This window comes from Coccidioides posadasii, chromosome 1 (genome assembly GCF_018416015.2).
Source record: "Coccidioides posadasii str. Silveira chromosome 1, complete sequence".
Lineage (NCBI taxonomy): Eukaryota > Fungi > Ascomycota > Eurotiomycetes > Onygenales > Onygenaceae > Coccidioides > Coccidioides posadasii.
In genome coordinates, this window is record NC_089407.1 from 2,162,177 (window position 1) to 2,175,684 (window position 13,508).

A 13,508-nucleotide genomic window follows, 5' to 3' on the forward strand; every position below is an offset into this window, starting at 1 on the left:
ATGCTTATGCAACTAAAATACTATGTATTGACCTTGTACCTCTCCTTTATCAAGCTTGGAACATCTGGCAACTATTAGATTGCGGGACTGTCATAATAAAGCCATGGTAATGTGCAAAACAAGCATCAGCATCAGCATCAGCATCAGCATCAGCGATGTAGGCTTCCAGCACGCTGCCTTGGAACACCATGCCTTTCTTCCGAGTACTTGCGTTCCAGTCCGTAGTCTTCAGGTCTTTGGCCCTCTGGGAGAATTGGAGCTCCACCAAGGCTGGCCAGGACGACCTTGTTATTGGCTGTTAGGTCATCCATGATCTCGAGTTCTTTATCATAGAACCATCTCGGGAGCAACCAAACACGCACGGGTATGAGAAGACAGATGAGAACAGGGAAACCTGTAGGGAGGGATAAGCGTCTGGAATGCAGGGTACGCGGATATAGCCAAAGCAGGAGGTCATACCAATAGCCGCAATTGTGTGGGAAATAGCCACAGTGCACGCGACGCCAAACATTTGCAGTCCGACGTACAGCACGACTTTTCTTTTGCGTATCAAGAGGAGTGGCTCATCACGGTGAATGAACCTGTCCTCGCGGAAGAGGAAAATAACCTTTTGCAAAATTCCGTTTGACTCGATAGATCCCCACTAGTGCTTTGGTCAGCCAAGAGGAAGTACGGATTGAAGAACGGATAGCCTACTCCAACAATGAAGAATACACCTGCAAAGACCGCTACAGTCATAGTATGTAACACAATCAGTAGCGGTCCGGTCATTGTTCCAATGAGTAAGAGGGCCATGAAGAAATGAGAAAGTCGCTGTTCAACTACGGCCTTCGCCCTCACAACCGGTCTCCTAATCTCTGCTCCTTCTCCCTCTGCCGTGGAAATTATTTTCAGTTCAGTTTCGTAAATAGTAAGAGAATCGGTGTGCACAGGAGCCTAGAATAGTTAGGCATGTGATGAATCCCAAAGTAGGTGGGTTTTTCTAACCTGTGGGACGAGTCCGTTGGGCATTGGTAGGCCTAAAATTCCGGCCACAAAGGTTGTGCAGCCAAGAAGGAAAAAGTCCCAGTGAAATCCGCCGGGCTTTTTCAAAGGGAACTGTCTCGCCTGCGCTGTCAAACTGCTGACATTCTTTGCTGCCGTTAATAACCACAGTTTCCGTTATTGTCGGCGAAAGGGACACCTACGTGATCATAGTAGAAGAGAAGCATCGTCAGAAAGCCAAACGGTATGGCCACGAAAATCCATTTGGTGTCCAAATTCCAAAACTCAATAAGCCAGCTACGGGGCTGGGTGGGATAAAAGGCTCGGGTAATTGGCACTCGGCCAATATCTGCTGCTTCAAGGCGTCCTGGGATATGCGAAAAGCCAACCCAAAACATAGTACCGATCTCAATCAAGCAGATCATTAATCAGCACTTTGCTCGCCAGAAAAATAGGCGTGGAGTATGGGTCCAGTTACTCACAGGGTAAGCGTAATCGGCCAATAGTCCTCGCAGAGTCGGGTTCAAAACATTGCTTGCACCAAGCTTCTCAAGTGCATAGATGCTACCGAAATACAAAATCCCAATCAAACAGCTTAGGTACCCAGCGACGAGGCCATGTGAAGCGAACTCGGACACAAGTTCCTCGACTCCCTTGACTAACAGCGAGTTAATCCAGTGGCATTGGAGGGATGGTTGGTATCAGGGTCGACATACTCAGATAGATGATACCAACGTACATCCCAAAGGCCTCGCTAGAAAAATCTGTCACATAACGCATGTAGTCGCACCAATTCCAGATTGCAACAAGCCAATGGAAGATTGCAGCCCAGATCCCCGTCCAGCATATGAACTGGGGGTATATAGAGACATCATATATCTTGATGATGTCGTAAATAGTAAAATTAAACAGCGAGATAAGACCGGTTATGCCAACCACAGTGAGTGGCTGAGCGCTCAGCAAGCTGAAAACTACTGCTGCAAGAGCAGAGGAAAAGAGAGCTTCATTGATACCGAAGAACTCGCCTGTACGGCGGTACATGTCCAAGGTGTAGGCTATAGCGGGAAGCAAGCTAGGAAACGGACGTCAGTTTCAGGCAAGGTTAAATACAGTTCAGTGTAGAGACATACTTCACAAAGTACATTCGAACAGTGCTCGCAATAGTCCTGTACGTGAAGCCGTCGATGATGTCGCTTTTGTAATAGGGCAGCCGCCTTCGGATATCGTGGTATATTCCCCGACCCGGCCTGAGGATGCGGTACCGTTTCCATCCCCGAAGATTCTCATAGGTGTATGCGTCTCTCGTTCTTTCCCGAGTCAAGGGGGGAGGGGAGTCCGCCCCGGCATCTGTGGTGGAACGGGAGGACATGATGCAGTGTCACTTTATCAAAGTGAAACGCAACGAGGGAGAAGTAAGTCAATGCCGAGGTCTCTGCGAAGACAACAAGGCGAATTTATAAAATAATAATACGGAGCACTACTCGAGAACTTGTGTTTGCAAACTTCGTGAATGCTATTCAAGTCTGTCGGAAAACCATGAACGACACCGCGACCAATGGGAGAGATCCCATCCCGTCGCAGCGGCAATGTGCTCTGTGGAGGTCCCCTAAACCGGCCGAACCCCCGGACAAGGACCCAAAAAAAAAAAAAAAAAGAAAAAAGAAAAAAAAAAAAAGAAAAAAGAGATTTCGAACAGTGCTTTCAAAGTCAATACGGGGAAGTATACGTCGTCTACTCTTCGCCTAGGGAAGAGCAGCCATCGAACCGTGACAATGACACCCGCCTGCCCCCAAACCACCGGCCGTGCCACCCTAAATCTCATACATCGTGGATTCCGTGGTCGTGACACACTTGCGCTGGAAACATCAGAGCTTGAGCGCGCGACTTCTCTCACACCCAAGGAACGATATCAAAGTCTATCAACGGACGGACTAATCCCGTGCAGTCACGATAACGTGGAGATGGCCAGGTGCAGCGCAAGGGTGGTCCATCGCCAGTCCCGCCCGACGAGCGAGGCATGAGCGGATGATCCGATCCACAGTACTCCGTAGCCGCCTCCGCGGGCGTTGAGAGGCGCCCAGGATGACGACAGAGCACCGCTATGGAGTACGGGATACGGAATACACGATCATGTTACGGTTCCCGCCGGGTCAATCAGTAGTGACTGGTTAGTTAACCCAGCCACGCCTCTTCTGCCCAGGCAGAAAAAAAAGAGAAAAAAGTAAAAAAGAGAGAAACTCGCACCGCCACATGCCAAGCCGTGCTGCTCCGGGCGTTTCTCCGCCACTGACGGAGAGCACAGAGTTACGGAGTACATGAAGTATATACAGAGTACGGAGTTACGGAGTACAGAGTAGTTTAATGGGTTTGAAACCATCTTCCTCCCTGTACAACATTCGACAGACGCCATCCGCGGATAGGCTCCTCTCAACAAGCGACTCTTTTGCCTTCCTCCTGCTCCTTCCGCTGTAGCTTGATGCTTCTTTTGGGTCGACTCTCGCTCTGAAATGCCTGAAAATGGCGGCGAAACCCCTAGAGCGATATCCCCTGATATCGCAGCTGTGTAATGTTTTTGGAACTGATTCGACCCTGCTTGAGTCCGCCATAGCTGCCGCTGAGCAAGGTGAAGGGGGTTGTTTTCTTCGTCTGGAGGCTCACATCTGTTTCTCCAAGGTCTCCGAGGCCAACGTCGACCCCCCGAAACCCCTACTCCTGGTAAGGACGATATGTCCCGTCTCCTCCACCAGTATATCCCCGTCGGTTCTCCTGACAAGGCATCTAGGGTTCGATTGACCTTCGAAACGGTCAGACTCTAGTCACTCCTGAACCATCTCCTGGCACTGGGCTCGAAGGTCAGGTACGTCGACCTTGTTTATATGTCACCACTCCATCGTACCACGGAGTAACTGTCCCTGTACAACTCATATATCTGTTGACAGCTACGTACAGGACTTAGCACACACCGACAGCCATGAAGAAAGGCCAATCACCGTGCTACCTTGTGGCAATTCTAAACCGGCAGAATCAAGTCATCCAACGCAAACAGACGAGTACGAGGGCCGAAAACGCCGCAAGGTTGTTGGTGGCCTTCGACTTCGACCTCGGACTTCCTGTTCCCGAGAAGATGATCGTGATTCAAGCTCGTATTCGAGCTCTCAAACGGAGCCAGTTCGCCAGCTGCGGAGCGAAACGAGGTTCCCCCAGCGGAGTGACTCGAAGAAGGCTTCTCGTGCAACAGGCGAGCCATCATCCGTCGACAAGCTCATCTCTGGGATATGGCGGCAACTCCATTCAAACACGGAGCTGAATTGGTCTACATTGGTATGATACATGCAACATGTCATCCCCCCGGGCGGAAGAGAGCGTCTAACTCACACCTCAGGCCACGCATGCAACAGTTGGTGTCAGCGGTGAGGTCACCGCGGATGTGAGTGGCCCATCAAGTAAGACTGCACCGACTTCGTAACTAAATTATTTCTTCAGCTGTTCAAGGCCGTCAGCAACCTCTGTCTTCGACACTCCAACAAGACACAGACTGCGCGCGCCCTAGAAATGATTGTACAAGCCTACTGGACTGATTGTTATGAAGCCCGCATAAAGTCTATCCGCCTGGAAAGGCCAACTAGCTCTGCGTCAGAAACCCGAATAGCTGCTCTGAAAGAGGCTTGCTCCGCTCTCGGATGGGGAGACAAGGAACTCCGAAATAAGATGTGAGTCTAGATTTTTTTTTTTTTTGATACATGATGCCAATCCCCTCCCCACACACTCTCTCACTCTACACACACCATATATATACAACTTTTCGAAGGTATCTCTCAATAACCGAGGAGCAGGGCCATTTGGAGGGGTTACAAGGAAATCAAAGATGCTGGTGGCTGGGCCAGCCTCGTCTTTGCTAGCTCCGGCGTATATCGCTTCTGCAAATATCGAACACGAATAGACGATGGTTTAGCTTTGAGACTACAACAGATAAGATCGGCAGTTGAACTTGCAGCAGACACCCTGCATCCAAAATGGCGAGAGCTGCTCAACGTTATCGGTCAAGGATCTGTAGCTCTCTACAACGGACATCCACATGAGTGGGTTATAATGCCGAGTAGATCGGTTCAGCATATAACCTCAACCTATCGTCACCTCCAAGCAGAATTTTTGTTTAAGTTCATCGATGAGTCCATTATTGATCGCAGCCTCTTTGGCGACATCGATCCACGATATACACCTGATATTGACCAAAATACTTGCCAAGTCTGCGGACAGCTTCAGTCTGACGATACTACGCTTAATCGATGTGCTTGTTTCCCTGCATTGTTCGGGGCTCCTCGGAAGCCAGTCCCCATTCAGATCTTTCACACTACAAATGGCAAGAACAACGGTGTCATAGCTCGCTGTGTATGTCAGCTTCCTAGTACCTTATCGCACGTAATTCGGGATGCTGACTCACTCTAGGATCACGAGAGGGGAGCTGCAATCGCGGAGTTTGTCGGATTCATAACAAACGGGATTGAGGACCTAGATGTAATGGCGGGTGGTTCGAAGATGCAGGGTTATCAAATTTTTCAGGGGCAGATGGGTACGTCTCGTAGGAATAAATGATCCACCATGTCTACTAACCGCCGCTTGCAGGCAACTTTACTCGCTTCATCAACCATTCCTGTCATCCGAACAGCCAGTTTCAAAAATTTTATTGGCGCGGCAGAGAGCATATTATCGTGGTCTCCCGCGGCATACTAGCTGGGAATGAAATCACGGTGGATTACTCCGATCACTACTGGGAGCGGCTGGACAAGGCATGTCTCTGCGGGGAATCCAGCTGTCGATTTCCTCAGCGAAAGGTTGCAAGACGAATACCTAGTAGGACGGATTCAGATAATGTAGGCAATCTAAATTAACAGAAACGCAGTACTCCGTAGTTCTCGCCAATGCAGACCCCATTGCCAATAGCCGCAACGTAGTAGCGACAAAAGGATAACTTTGCGTTGATCGGTAGGATCATATCAAAGTTTATCACATGTCCAAGTCATTCCCTGTCGATCAGCAGCTCTCATGATAATCCTTTTCATCGAAAGGGAGACCTTGTGCTACATTGGCCAGCCAAGTCAATGTTTGGATGGCTGCGATGCTGCTCTCCGATTGGCTGTCATGGATAACTTCATCGCTCTGGATCAACAATTTTCCATCCTGACTAAGCTTTACTCCGTAGTTAACTAACTAACTAACTAGTTAAACTATCTTATCTGATCCTCAGCAGGCGGCGACCAGAAAAAAGAACCAAAAAAGTTTCCGTCGAACATATTGAGAGACTCTCAGCGAGGCGCTCTTTACAAGCCAACCTCGCAACCACCGTCATGGCGTCGCCTCCGTTCGAAGCTGTTCCCCAGTTCTCACTGTCCACCGTACTGGGAGCACTGACGGACTCCATCTCCAGTGCCCTTTCTTCCCTACCGTCCAATACACCCCACGAGGAGTCCGGAGACGGTGCGTCCATCCTCCCCCCGGTGGACGGCATTTCCCTCTTAGACACAAAAAATGAGATCCTACTCTCTTACCTTCAGAATTTAGTGTTTCTCCTTCTCCTGCAGGTCCGGCAGGTGTCTGCCCCCCAGCCCGCGCCGGGCACCACACGCCGCAATGTTGTGGGTTCTCAGCCTGACGAAGTGATAAAAAAATTGACAGAGCTACGCGTATACCTCGAAAGGGGCACCAAGCCTCTCGAGGGCAAGTTAAAATATCAGATCGATAAAGTTCTAAAGGCAACAGACGACGCGGAGAGGGCCCAGAGAAGCTCTCTAGCAAAGAAGCCACGCACCCGGCGAGAAAATATAGGAAGTGACGACGACGACAACTCCTCTGCAGAGAGTGATTTCAGTGACGAAGGCACAGAACTAGACAGCGAAGAGGATGAAGAGATCGACGAACTTGCCTATCGGCCAAATCTCGCTGCATTCTCGAGAGGTGCACAGGACACAGCTGAAAAAGCAGCATCTCAAAAGTCGAACGCCGCCGATGGCATATATCGACCTCCAAAGATTAAACCGACTGCATTGCCGGCAGAGTTCTCCGATCGCCGTTCCGATCGTGAAGGTCGCCGGCCCGGTAAATCTCGCGTCATCGACGAATTCGTGAGCGCAGAGATGTCTGCTGCGCCAACGGCAGAACCCAGCATTGGCAGTACGATCAGGGCCGGTGGAAGGGAAGTCCGCACGCTGCGCCAAAGAGAAATTGAAACCGAGCGGCGAACATACGAAGAAACCAACTTCGTCCGTCTACCAAAGGAGAGTAAGAAAGATCGAGCAAAGAAAGGGGGGAACAAACAAGGCGGTTTCGGCGGCGAGGATTGGAGAAGCCTCGGAGAGGGAGCAGATCGAATTAAACGCCTCACTCGTCGGGGTCGAGGAAGCGGCGGGGTGCTAGAGAAGAGCAGGAAGAGACGGCTTACGGAGGATGGGCCTCGCGGTGATGGTATCAATGTCGGCGAAGGATTCGAGAAACGACGGAAGAAAATTGCGGGATGGAAGAAATAGCCCTTCTTTCTTTTTGTCCGCCTTAGACCTCCCGATGCTATATGTATAATACTCTTCTGGCGTTTGCGGCACTTATGTTCCGTTGCAATATTGAAGCATTTAGCGAATAGACCTATTCACCGGATCTGGGCCGCAAAAAAGAAGATCCATCTGCTCTTCCTTTTTCTCATACAGCCATCACTTACTATTGTGTTCGATCTCGTTAGCGAGGGAGTTGGATAATTCGCCCTGCCATGGGTACCATTCGATGACATCATTGCCATCCATGGTGTGAAAGACGCGTTAAATGACCTCGACGGAGTATAGATGGCCAGCACAGCGATAATAGCACTGTATGTTGATCATGGAAGACCCAGGTAAGTTCCCTTGTGCGACGGGGAAACGCCTCGACATACCAGTTTCTAAGCTCCTCTCAGTCGTGGAAATCCGTCATGTCGTCCATTTGCTTACCCAGTCCACGCCATCCGTCCAACGGCGCACGATCGAAAGGTACTATACACCGTCGGCATCGTTTATACACCCGTTCTGTCGCACTGGGTCATTTTCGGGCAGTAGGTGGTTGATCATCTGGATATATCGGTTTTACAAGATCATGTCACCTCACATTGACCTGAAAGTGGAGTCTGTGGGTGCGGCCTCCCCGTCCACCCCCCCAAAGCATCGACGATAGGCTGATGGTTGATTATTGTATAGCATTTGATGCCGAGAATTTACTTCTATACGTAACAATCTCACAAGTATTCCGCATCTTTTTCATACCGTTCTACGTCGCACCCGTCACTCTCACCACTGTACTTACGCTCACCACTTCCCGGTCTAGTCACGATAATCAACATCGTGACAGGGATACATTACTGTCAGCCACCACCGCCAACAGTGACCGCGACAATGACGACACCTTATCCCACTTGCAACCAGGATCCGTCGCTGCCTCGGATCCTGGCCAAGGCTCTCCCGAATTGAGTTCCCAAACCTTATACTATATTTCCGTCCAGAACGACCTTTATCAAACTTCTGAATTCATAAAATTTATCCTTCCGTTCGGCATAGGCAGCATACTTGTCTTCTTATGGCATTCGCTGGCAACATTCATCAGCGTGGGATGTGCTCTTATCCTCTGGCCGAGTACTTTTGTGGAAGAGCCTAGACTGTGACCCGTTTCCTAGAAATGGAATGTCAGCGCCAGCGTAGATCTATGATCATTAAGGGAGGGAGGTTTGTACTGATATTAATTTTATATACAGATGGACTTTATATTATCATTATTATTAACAAGCAACTGGCTCCGCAGCATTGATTCCACTTGTATGATACTATGCCAAAAATGAACCTGATCTATGCAAAATATCACCAAGGTATCCATCACTCCTGCACATCATTTTCACAGTCCATATTCAACATTAAATCTTAAGAAAGAAAGAAATTTGGGTTAACCATGGTTATCCCATGTTATTTCAAATGTACCTCTTCTATTAGCCCTTCCTCTGTTTTGACTACAGCCATCGGCAAAGCAACCCCGATGCCCATAAAAACAAAAAATGCCCACTTCCACCTAAATGGGTTAACTAAAACCACAAAGACAAACCAATACAGGAGTTCGGAATAAGTGAAGAAATCAAAAGCTCCAGTGGGAGCAAAATTTTTCAGAAGTCTTGTCATATCTATCCAGCGCTTCATCCAGAAGTCCGTGGGGCGGGTCAAAGGGTCCACAAGGAACATGAGGAGCATGCGAGTGTAAATACCAATGTGGTAATTGCCAGCTGTGGCAATGGCATGGATATATGTGCTGTTGTTTGCACAAATACTGGGGAAGCCAGGCGGGAATACCTGGAGATACCAATTAGGAGGGCCATAGGGGGACTTGAATGCTTCCGACGGGAGGAACGAGAGCGACGGCCTGGTAAATCCGGTCGCCATTATGATGATGTCCCCCTCAACGAATATATCGTGGCCCGGTCCAGACTTGGGCACGCCTCTGGCACGATGATTAAAGCGGATACCATTTTTGGCCACGGTGACGACATCGCCTCGAAGCCAGCGAGCTTTACCTTCACGAATCAGCTGGAATAACTGCGAGTTGACGGTAGGCGTGTCCATGAAGACCCCTTTATCGGAGGGAGAGATATCTTCGAGATCACGGTAGAAGAACTTCCGAAGCAAGGTTTCAGGAATCCACGACAAACGGGTCTCTTGACCGAGAATATTGCATGCCAGTAGGACGTCAACGATGACATTTCGCGGGATAACCCACTTATCGGAACGAGAGAGCACGTCAATTCTAGCAGCACCAGCCTCCACAGCCCATTCCAAGGCTTCGATGGCACTAGCGCCACCTCCGATCACCATAACGCGTTTATCTTTGGCGTCTTTTCCATCCAGATTAGACGAATGGTATATTTGGCCTCTGAAATTCTCCTGGCCTGGAAGCGAAGGCATCTTAGGGTCACCACAGCTGCCAATGGCGGCGATGACGCCATCAAAATCGCCATATTTTGATTCAGCATCGTTGATGACCCATTTTCCGTTACGATTTTGCCTTAGAGACTTGACCGGTGTATTAAATAACGTGCGGTCCTCGAGGCCATACCGGTCCCACAGGGAGATAATTTGACCCTTAATCTTCTCCTGCTTCGGGTATGCACTCTCCCATCTGACTGACGGATGGAATCGGAACATGATGCTGTGAATCTGAAGAGCGGAAGTTGTATTTACTCTCTAGCAACAATCAGCCATCGACCAATATGAGAGTGTACTATGCTCGCGAGCGGCGTACACTCCAAATACCACCTAAACCCTTTGCCTTCGAGCGAGCCTCGAAGATCTGGACATCGAAACCGTGGCCCACGCAATGAGCAGCGGAAGAGACACCGGTCAGGCCGGCACCAATGATGGCAACTCGGGGACGCTGGAGCTTCGCACCCTTATTGGGCGGCGGGGGGGTGGGAGCGAAAACAAGGCTCAGGATGTCCTGTAAGAAAACGTAGAGTACAACGAGTGGATAGCTGACGGCCGTCCAAAAGAGGCGATCGAGGGTTTGGAGCAAGTTCATATTGCTAACACAGATGATATGAGAGAATGACAGCGGTGGGATCAGGACAGGCGCAACAGTCGCAGGTTCGGCTACAGCATCGACGCGGTCTAAAATCCACATTAAAAAAATTGAAAATATTAAAAAAACGGAAAAAAGAGGTAAAGCGTAGTAATATATAGAGAAGCGCCTCTTATCTCTACAAATTGAACAACGCCAGGAAGAACGTCATCCGGGCTCCAGAGCGATGACGTTATGATGTCTGGATTCGCTTGTTCCACGCCCGGCTGGCATCGCTTCAGTGGGAATGCGGGTGGAATTGACTTTTCTAGAAGAACGACCGTGTTTGTCAATGGTGGCAGAGTATCATGTTGCTACGAGAGATTTTTAGTTGAAAGGACTCCTCGTCGGAAGTTGTGGTTTTAAAAGGACTCGAGATCTTTTTGTTGGCGGAGACTGGGGAAAAGCGGAGAGTGGAGTTTCTTCACCGACCCCATTATCGCTGGTTTCCATCTCACAGCTATTGAGCCAACCTCCCACGTCGACCTCTAAAGAAATACGTTACGTGTCAAACCACTGTTCGCGAAGAATGCATCCTTATCGAATTCGTTAAAGCCGGCAAACCCCAGCCCTTTCTCGCTACACCAAACTTCGACAGCGATGTGGAACTCGCCCGCTCCCGAGACTCCGGTCTTCAACAACTTTCTCTCAGGCCTGCAGGAGATCATCCGCGCCCGCGATGGCGCAAAACTTCAGGACTTTCTGCAGCTCGAACCTCCCCTGGCGCCGATCTACAACCAGATGGTCGATGAGTTGCGGCAGGCCTATCCCAGTGCCTCTGGCAAAGACGAACGCCTGCTGGCCAAATGCGAATCCCTGCTGCCCGCTTCGGCATCGACAAGCCCTTGGAACGCGTTCCCGTTGTTTATGCGGTTGTACTTTACGTTCTTGAGGGATGTCAACCTGGATAATCTACTGGAGACTTATGAATTGCTGAGAACCCTGTTGAAGTACGGGCCCTCCCATTCACATGGACTCTGCTTAAACGGCTAACGACGCGTCCTCGGCAGCCAGTGTATCGTCGCGCTCGGCGACAGCCAGTATGGCGTTATTCTCCTCCCAACCGTCCTGTACCTCTGCAAGGTTCTCGCAAAGTTCGCAATCGGCCTTGACCGTCGACCAGAACTTATTGCCCACCTGTTACGCGAAGGAGCCGACGCGGAGGGTGCGACGGAGAAGGTTACACTTGTGGAAAAGTCGGCCAATGTTGTCAGAGAGGCGTTTATCAGGTGCTTAACAGACCGTACCGGGACTCTGGGCAGACCAGAAGGAAAGAGAATAGGCATTTACCTCCTGGCGAACCTGTGCCTGAAGCTCTTGTTCAAGGTGCGACATCGAATTTGCTACGGTGAATGAAAGTTCTTGCTAACGGTATCCGTCCAGTGCGGCAAGCTCCGGAATGCCGAACAGATGTTCGCGAGTATCAACGCACAGTCCCCTCCGCTCTCCTATTTTCCTGCCTCGCAGAGAGTCACTTACCTCTACTACCTCGGGCGATACCTCTTTTCCAACAACCTCTTCTACCCAGCACAAACCGCATTGCAATCTGCATACGACCAATGCCACAAGCAAGCCGTGAGCCAGCGACGTTTGATTCTGACATACCTAATCTCGTGCAATATTATCCTCGGACGGTTTCCTTCCATGACCCTTCTCCAGAGACCCGAATGCGACGGACTCGGCGAGAGATTCGTACCATTGTGTCAAACCATTGCGCGTGGCGATGTCCCTGCATTCCGTGAACACCTCGCGGTGGATTCAACTAACGCGGGTTGGTTTGCACAAAAGGGAATATTATTGCAACTTCGAAATCGATGCGAAATCTTGGTCTGGCGTTCGCTGGCGCGAAAAGTTTTTATCTTTGCCGGCTTTCATGGCAATCCAAATGCACAATCCCAAAGAGGTCCCCCGCCTTTCCTCTATTTACACAAATTTGAAGCCGCCATCCAATGGCTAGAGTCCCGGGCAAAGCAGCAGCGCCAGGTTGCAGCCGCGAGGAAAAGAGACTCCGGCGGTGAGCTTATCTCCTTCCCCGCGGATTCCGATTTCAACGACGGTGCTTCCAATGGTGATAATCTAGCCAGGGATTCGAATTGCGACGACTACATAAATCCTGCCGGGTATTTTGACTCGTCGGGCGAATGGGTTGATGTCAATAACCCACGGGATCTGCCTGAGCCCGATCTACACGACTCTCACCTGATAGATGACGGCTCCGGGGAAACGTTTGCCTATATCGTCAGCACTGAGCAAGACATCGAAACCACCGACCCAGAAGGTCCATCACCCCTCATGCGTGATCTAGAATGTATACTCGCTTCTCTCCTCAACCAAGACCTCATGCGTGGGTACCTTACGCACAAGAATCCACGATACGCTATCCCCGGGTCACGGGTGAAAGGTGCACTTCCAACAGGATTTCCGAATGTCTGGCAAACCATCTACGCTCGAGAGAACGAAGATGACCAGGTTCCCGGTTGGGTCAAACCGCCAAATCCGTTCTCCGGAAGGGCCAGCGGTGCCTCTGCGGGAATGGGCGGTCGAGTGGTCAATCTGAGCGGTGCGAAGCCTATCAGTGCCATGACTGGATAAAGATGGCCCCTTACGGAGAGGAAGATTGGTCCACAAGTTCTTACATCGTGCGATGTGGGTAGATCCGATTGGGCGTGAAAATGGTGTTCCTGCATACGACACTCTGCATCTCTTCAAGGCGAACGTGGAAATTGCATAGCGTGGATGATACCCAGACTGTCTACGGAGTAGTTAGTTTTATATGAATATTAAATCTTCAAAAAAGCATTTTGCCGTCATTGCTATAAGATCAAATAAATGTGTACTGGACAACGGACTAGTCTCGAATCAGCATAGAGGGAGAGCGCCCAGCCATCTGAATTTGGCCTTTTCTTTGAGCTCAT

The 13,508-nt window shown here is 50.0% G+C and overlaps 7 protein-coding genes across 7 annotated transcripts; 5 read left to right on the plus strand and 2 right to left on the minus strand.

The window, feature by feature from the left end:
- Positions 1 to 149: 149 nt before the first annotated feature.
- Positions 150 to 2,353, minus strand: D8B26_000589 (uncharacterized protein; the record flags this gene model as incomplete). Its single annotated transcript, XM_003070963.2, has 8 exons — positions 150 to 394; positions 460 to 643; positions 697 to 936; positions 988 to 1,131; positions 1,188 to 1,391; positions 1,467 to 1,642; positions 1,701 to 2,056; positions 2,115 to 2,353. 8 exons carry the CDS (start codon positions 2,351 to 2,353, stop codon positions 150 to 152), a joined length of 1,788 nt encoding a protein of 595 aa, XP_003071009.2.
- A 1,050-nt stretch (positions 2,354 to 3,403) lies between these two features.
- Positions 3,404 to 4,450, plus strand: D8B26_000590 (uncharacterized protein; the record flags this gene model as incomplete). The annotated part of the gene is made up of 4 exons (XM_003070964.2): positions 3,404 to 3,699; positions 3,767 to 3,841; positions 3,934 to 4,305; positions 4,367 to 4,450. Exons 1-4 carry the CDS (start codon positions 3,502 to 3,504, stop codon positions 4,448 to 4,450), a joined length of 729 nt encoding a protein of 242 aa, XP_003071010.2. The 5' UTR covers positions 3,404 to 3,501.
- An 86-nt stretch (positions 4,451 to 4,536) lies between these two features.
- On the plus strand, positions 4,537 to 5,910 carry D8B26_000591 (uncharacterized protein; the record flags this gene model as incomplete). Its single annotated transcript, XM_066123280.1, has 4 exons — positions 4,537 to 4,694; positions 4,818 to 5,373; positions 5,431 to 5,554; positions 5,608 to 5,910. 4 exons carry the CDS (start codon positions 4,537 to 4,539, stop codon positions 5,871 to 5,873), a joined length of 1,104 nt encoding a protein of 367 aa, XP_065979354.1. The 3' UTR covers positions 5,874 to 5,910.
- A 419-nt stretch (positions 5,911 to 6,329) lies between these two features.
- Positions 6,330 to 7,505, plus strand: D8B26_000592 (uncharacterized protein; the record flags this gene model as incomplete). The annotated part of the gene is made up of 1 exon (XM_003070965.2): positions 6,330 to 7,505. One exon carries the CDS (start codon positions 6,330 to 6,332, stop codon positions 7,503 to 7,505), a length of 1,176 nt encoding a protein of 391 aa, XP_003071011.2.
- Positions 7,506 to 7,848: 343 nt separating this feature from the next.
- D8B26_000593 (uncharacterized protein) lies at positions 7,849 to 8,659 on the plus strand (the record flags this gene model as incomplete). Its single annotated transcript, XM_066123281.1, has 3 exons — positions 7,849 to 7,861; positions 7,922 to 8,134; positions 8,199 to 8,659. The coding sequence occupies 3 exons, from the start codon at positions 7,849 to 7,851 to the stop codon at positions 8,657 to 8,659; spliced, it is 687 nt and encodes a 228-aa protein (XP_065979355.1).
- Positions 8,660 to 8,753: 94 nt separating this feature from the next.
- Positions 8,754 to 10,661, minus strand: D8B26_000594 (uncharacterized protein). Its single transcript, XM_003070967.2, has 2 exons — positions 10,279 to 10,661; positions 8,754 to 10,220 (listed from the first exon to the last, which is right to left on the minus strand). Exons 1-2 carry the CDS (start codon positions 10,654 to 10,656, stop codon positions 8,955 to 8,957), a joined length of 1,644 nt encoding a protein of 547 aa, XP_003071013.2. The 5' UTR covers positions 10,657 to 10,661; the 3' UTR covers positions 8,754 to 8,954.
- A 212-nt stretch (positions 10,662 to 10,873) lies between these two features.
- On the plus strand, positions 10,874 to 13,389 carry D8B26_000595 (uncharacterized protein). The gene is made up of 3 exons (XM_003070968.2): positions 10,874 to 11,543; positions 11,604 to 11,919; positions 11,977 to 13,389. The coding sequence occupies exons 1-3, from the start codon at positions 11,194 to 11,196 to the stop codon at positions 13,183 to 13,185; spliced, it is 1,875 nt and encodes a 624-aa protein (XP_003071014.2). The 5' UTR covers positions 10,874 to 11,193; the 3' UTR covers positions 13,186 to 13,389.
- Positions 13,390 to 13,508: the final 119 nt, after the last annotated feature.

Excerpts from the sequence above, each read along its gene's own strand:
- D8B26_000595 (XM_003070968.2), top strand. The coding sequence starts at position 11,194 with ATGTGGAACTCGCCCGCTCCCGAGACTCCGGTCTTCAACAACTTTCTC. Across the intron at positions 11,544-11,603 it reads TTGCTGAGAACCCTGTTGAA|CCAGTGTATCGTCGCGCTCG; the intron begins GTACGGGCCCTC and ends CGTCCTCGGCAG. Across the intron at positions 11,920-11,976 it reads GCCTGAAGCTCTTGTTCAAG|TGCGGCAAGCTCCGGAATGC; the intron begins GTGCGACATCGA and ends GTATCCGTCCAG.
- D8B26_000594 (XM_003070967.2), bottom strand. The coding sequence starts at position 10,656 with ATGTGGATTTTAGACCGCGTCGATGCTGTAGCCGAACCTGCGACTGTT. Across the intron at positions 10,221-10,278 it reads GTTTAGGTGGTATTTGGAGT|AGAGTAAATACAACTTCCGC; the intron begins GTACGCCGCTCG and ends GATTGTTGCTAG.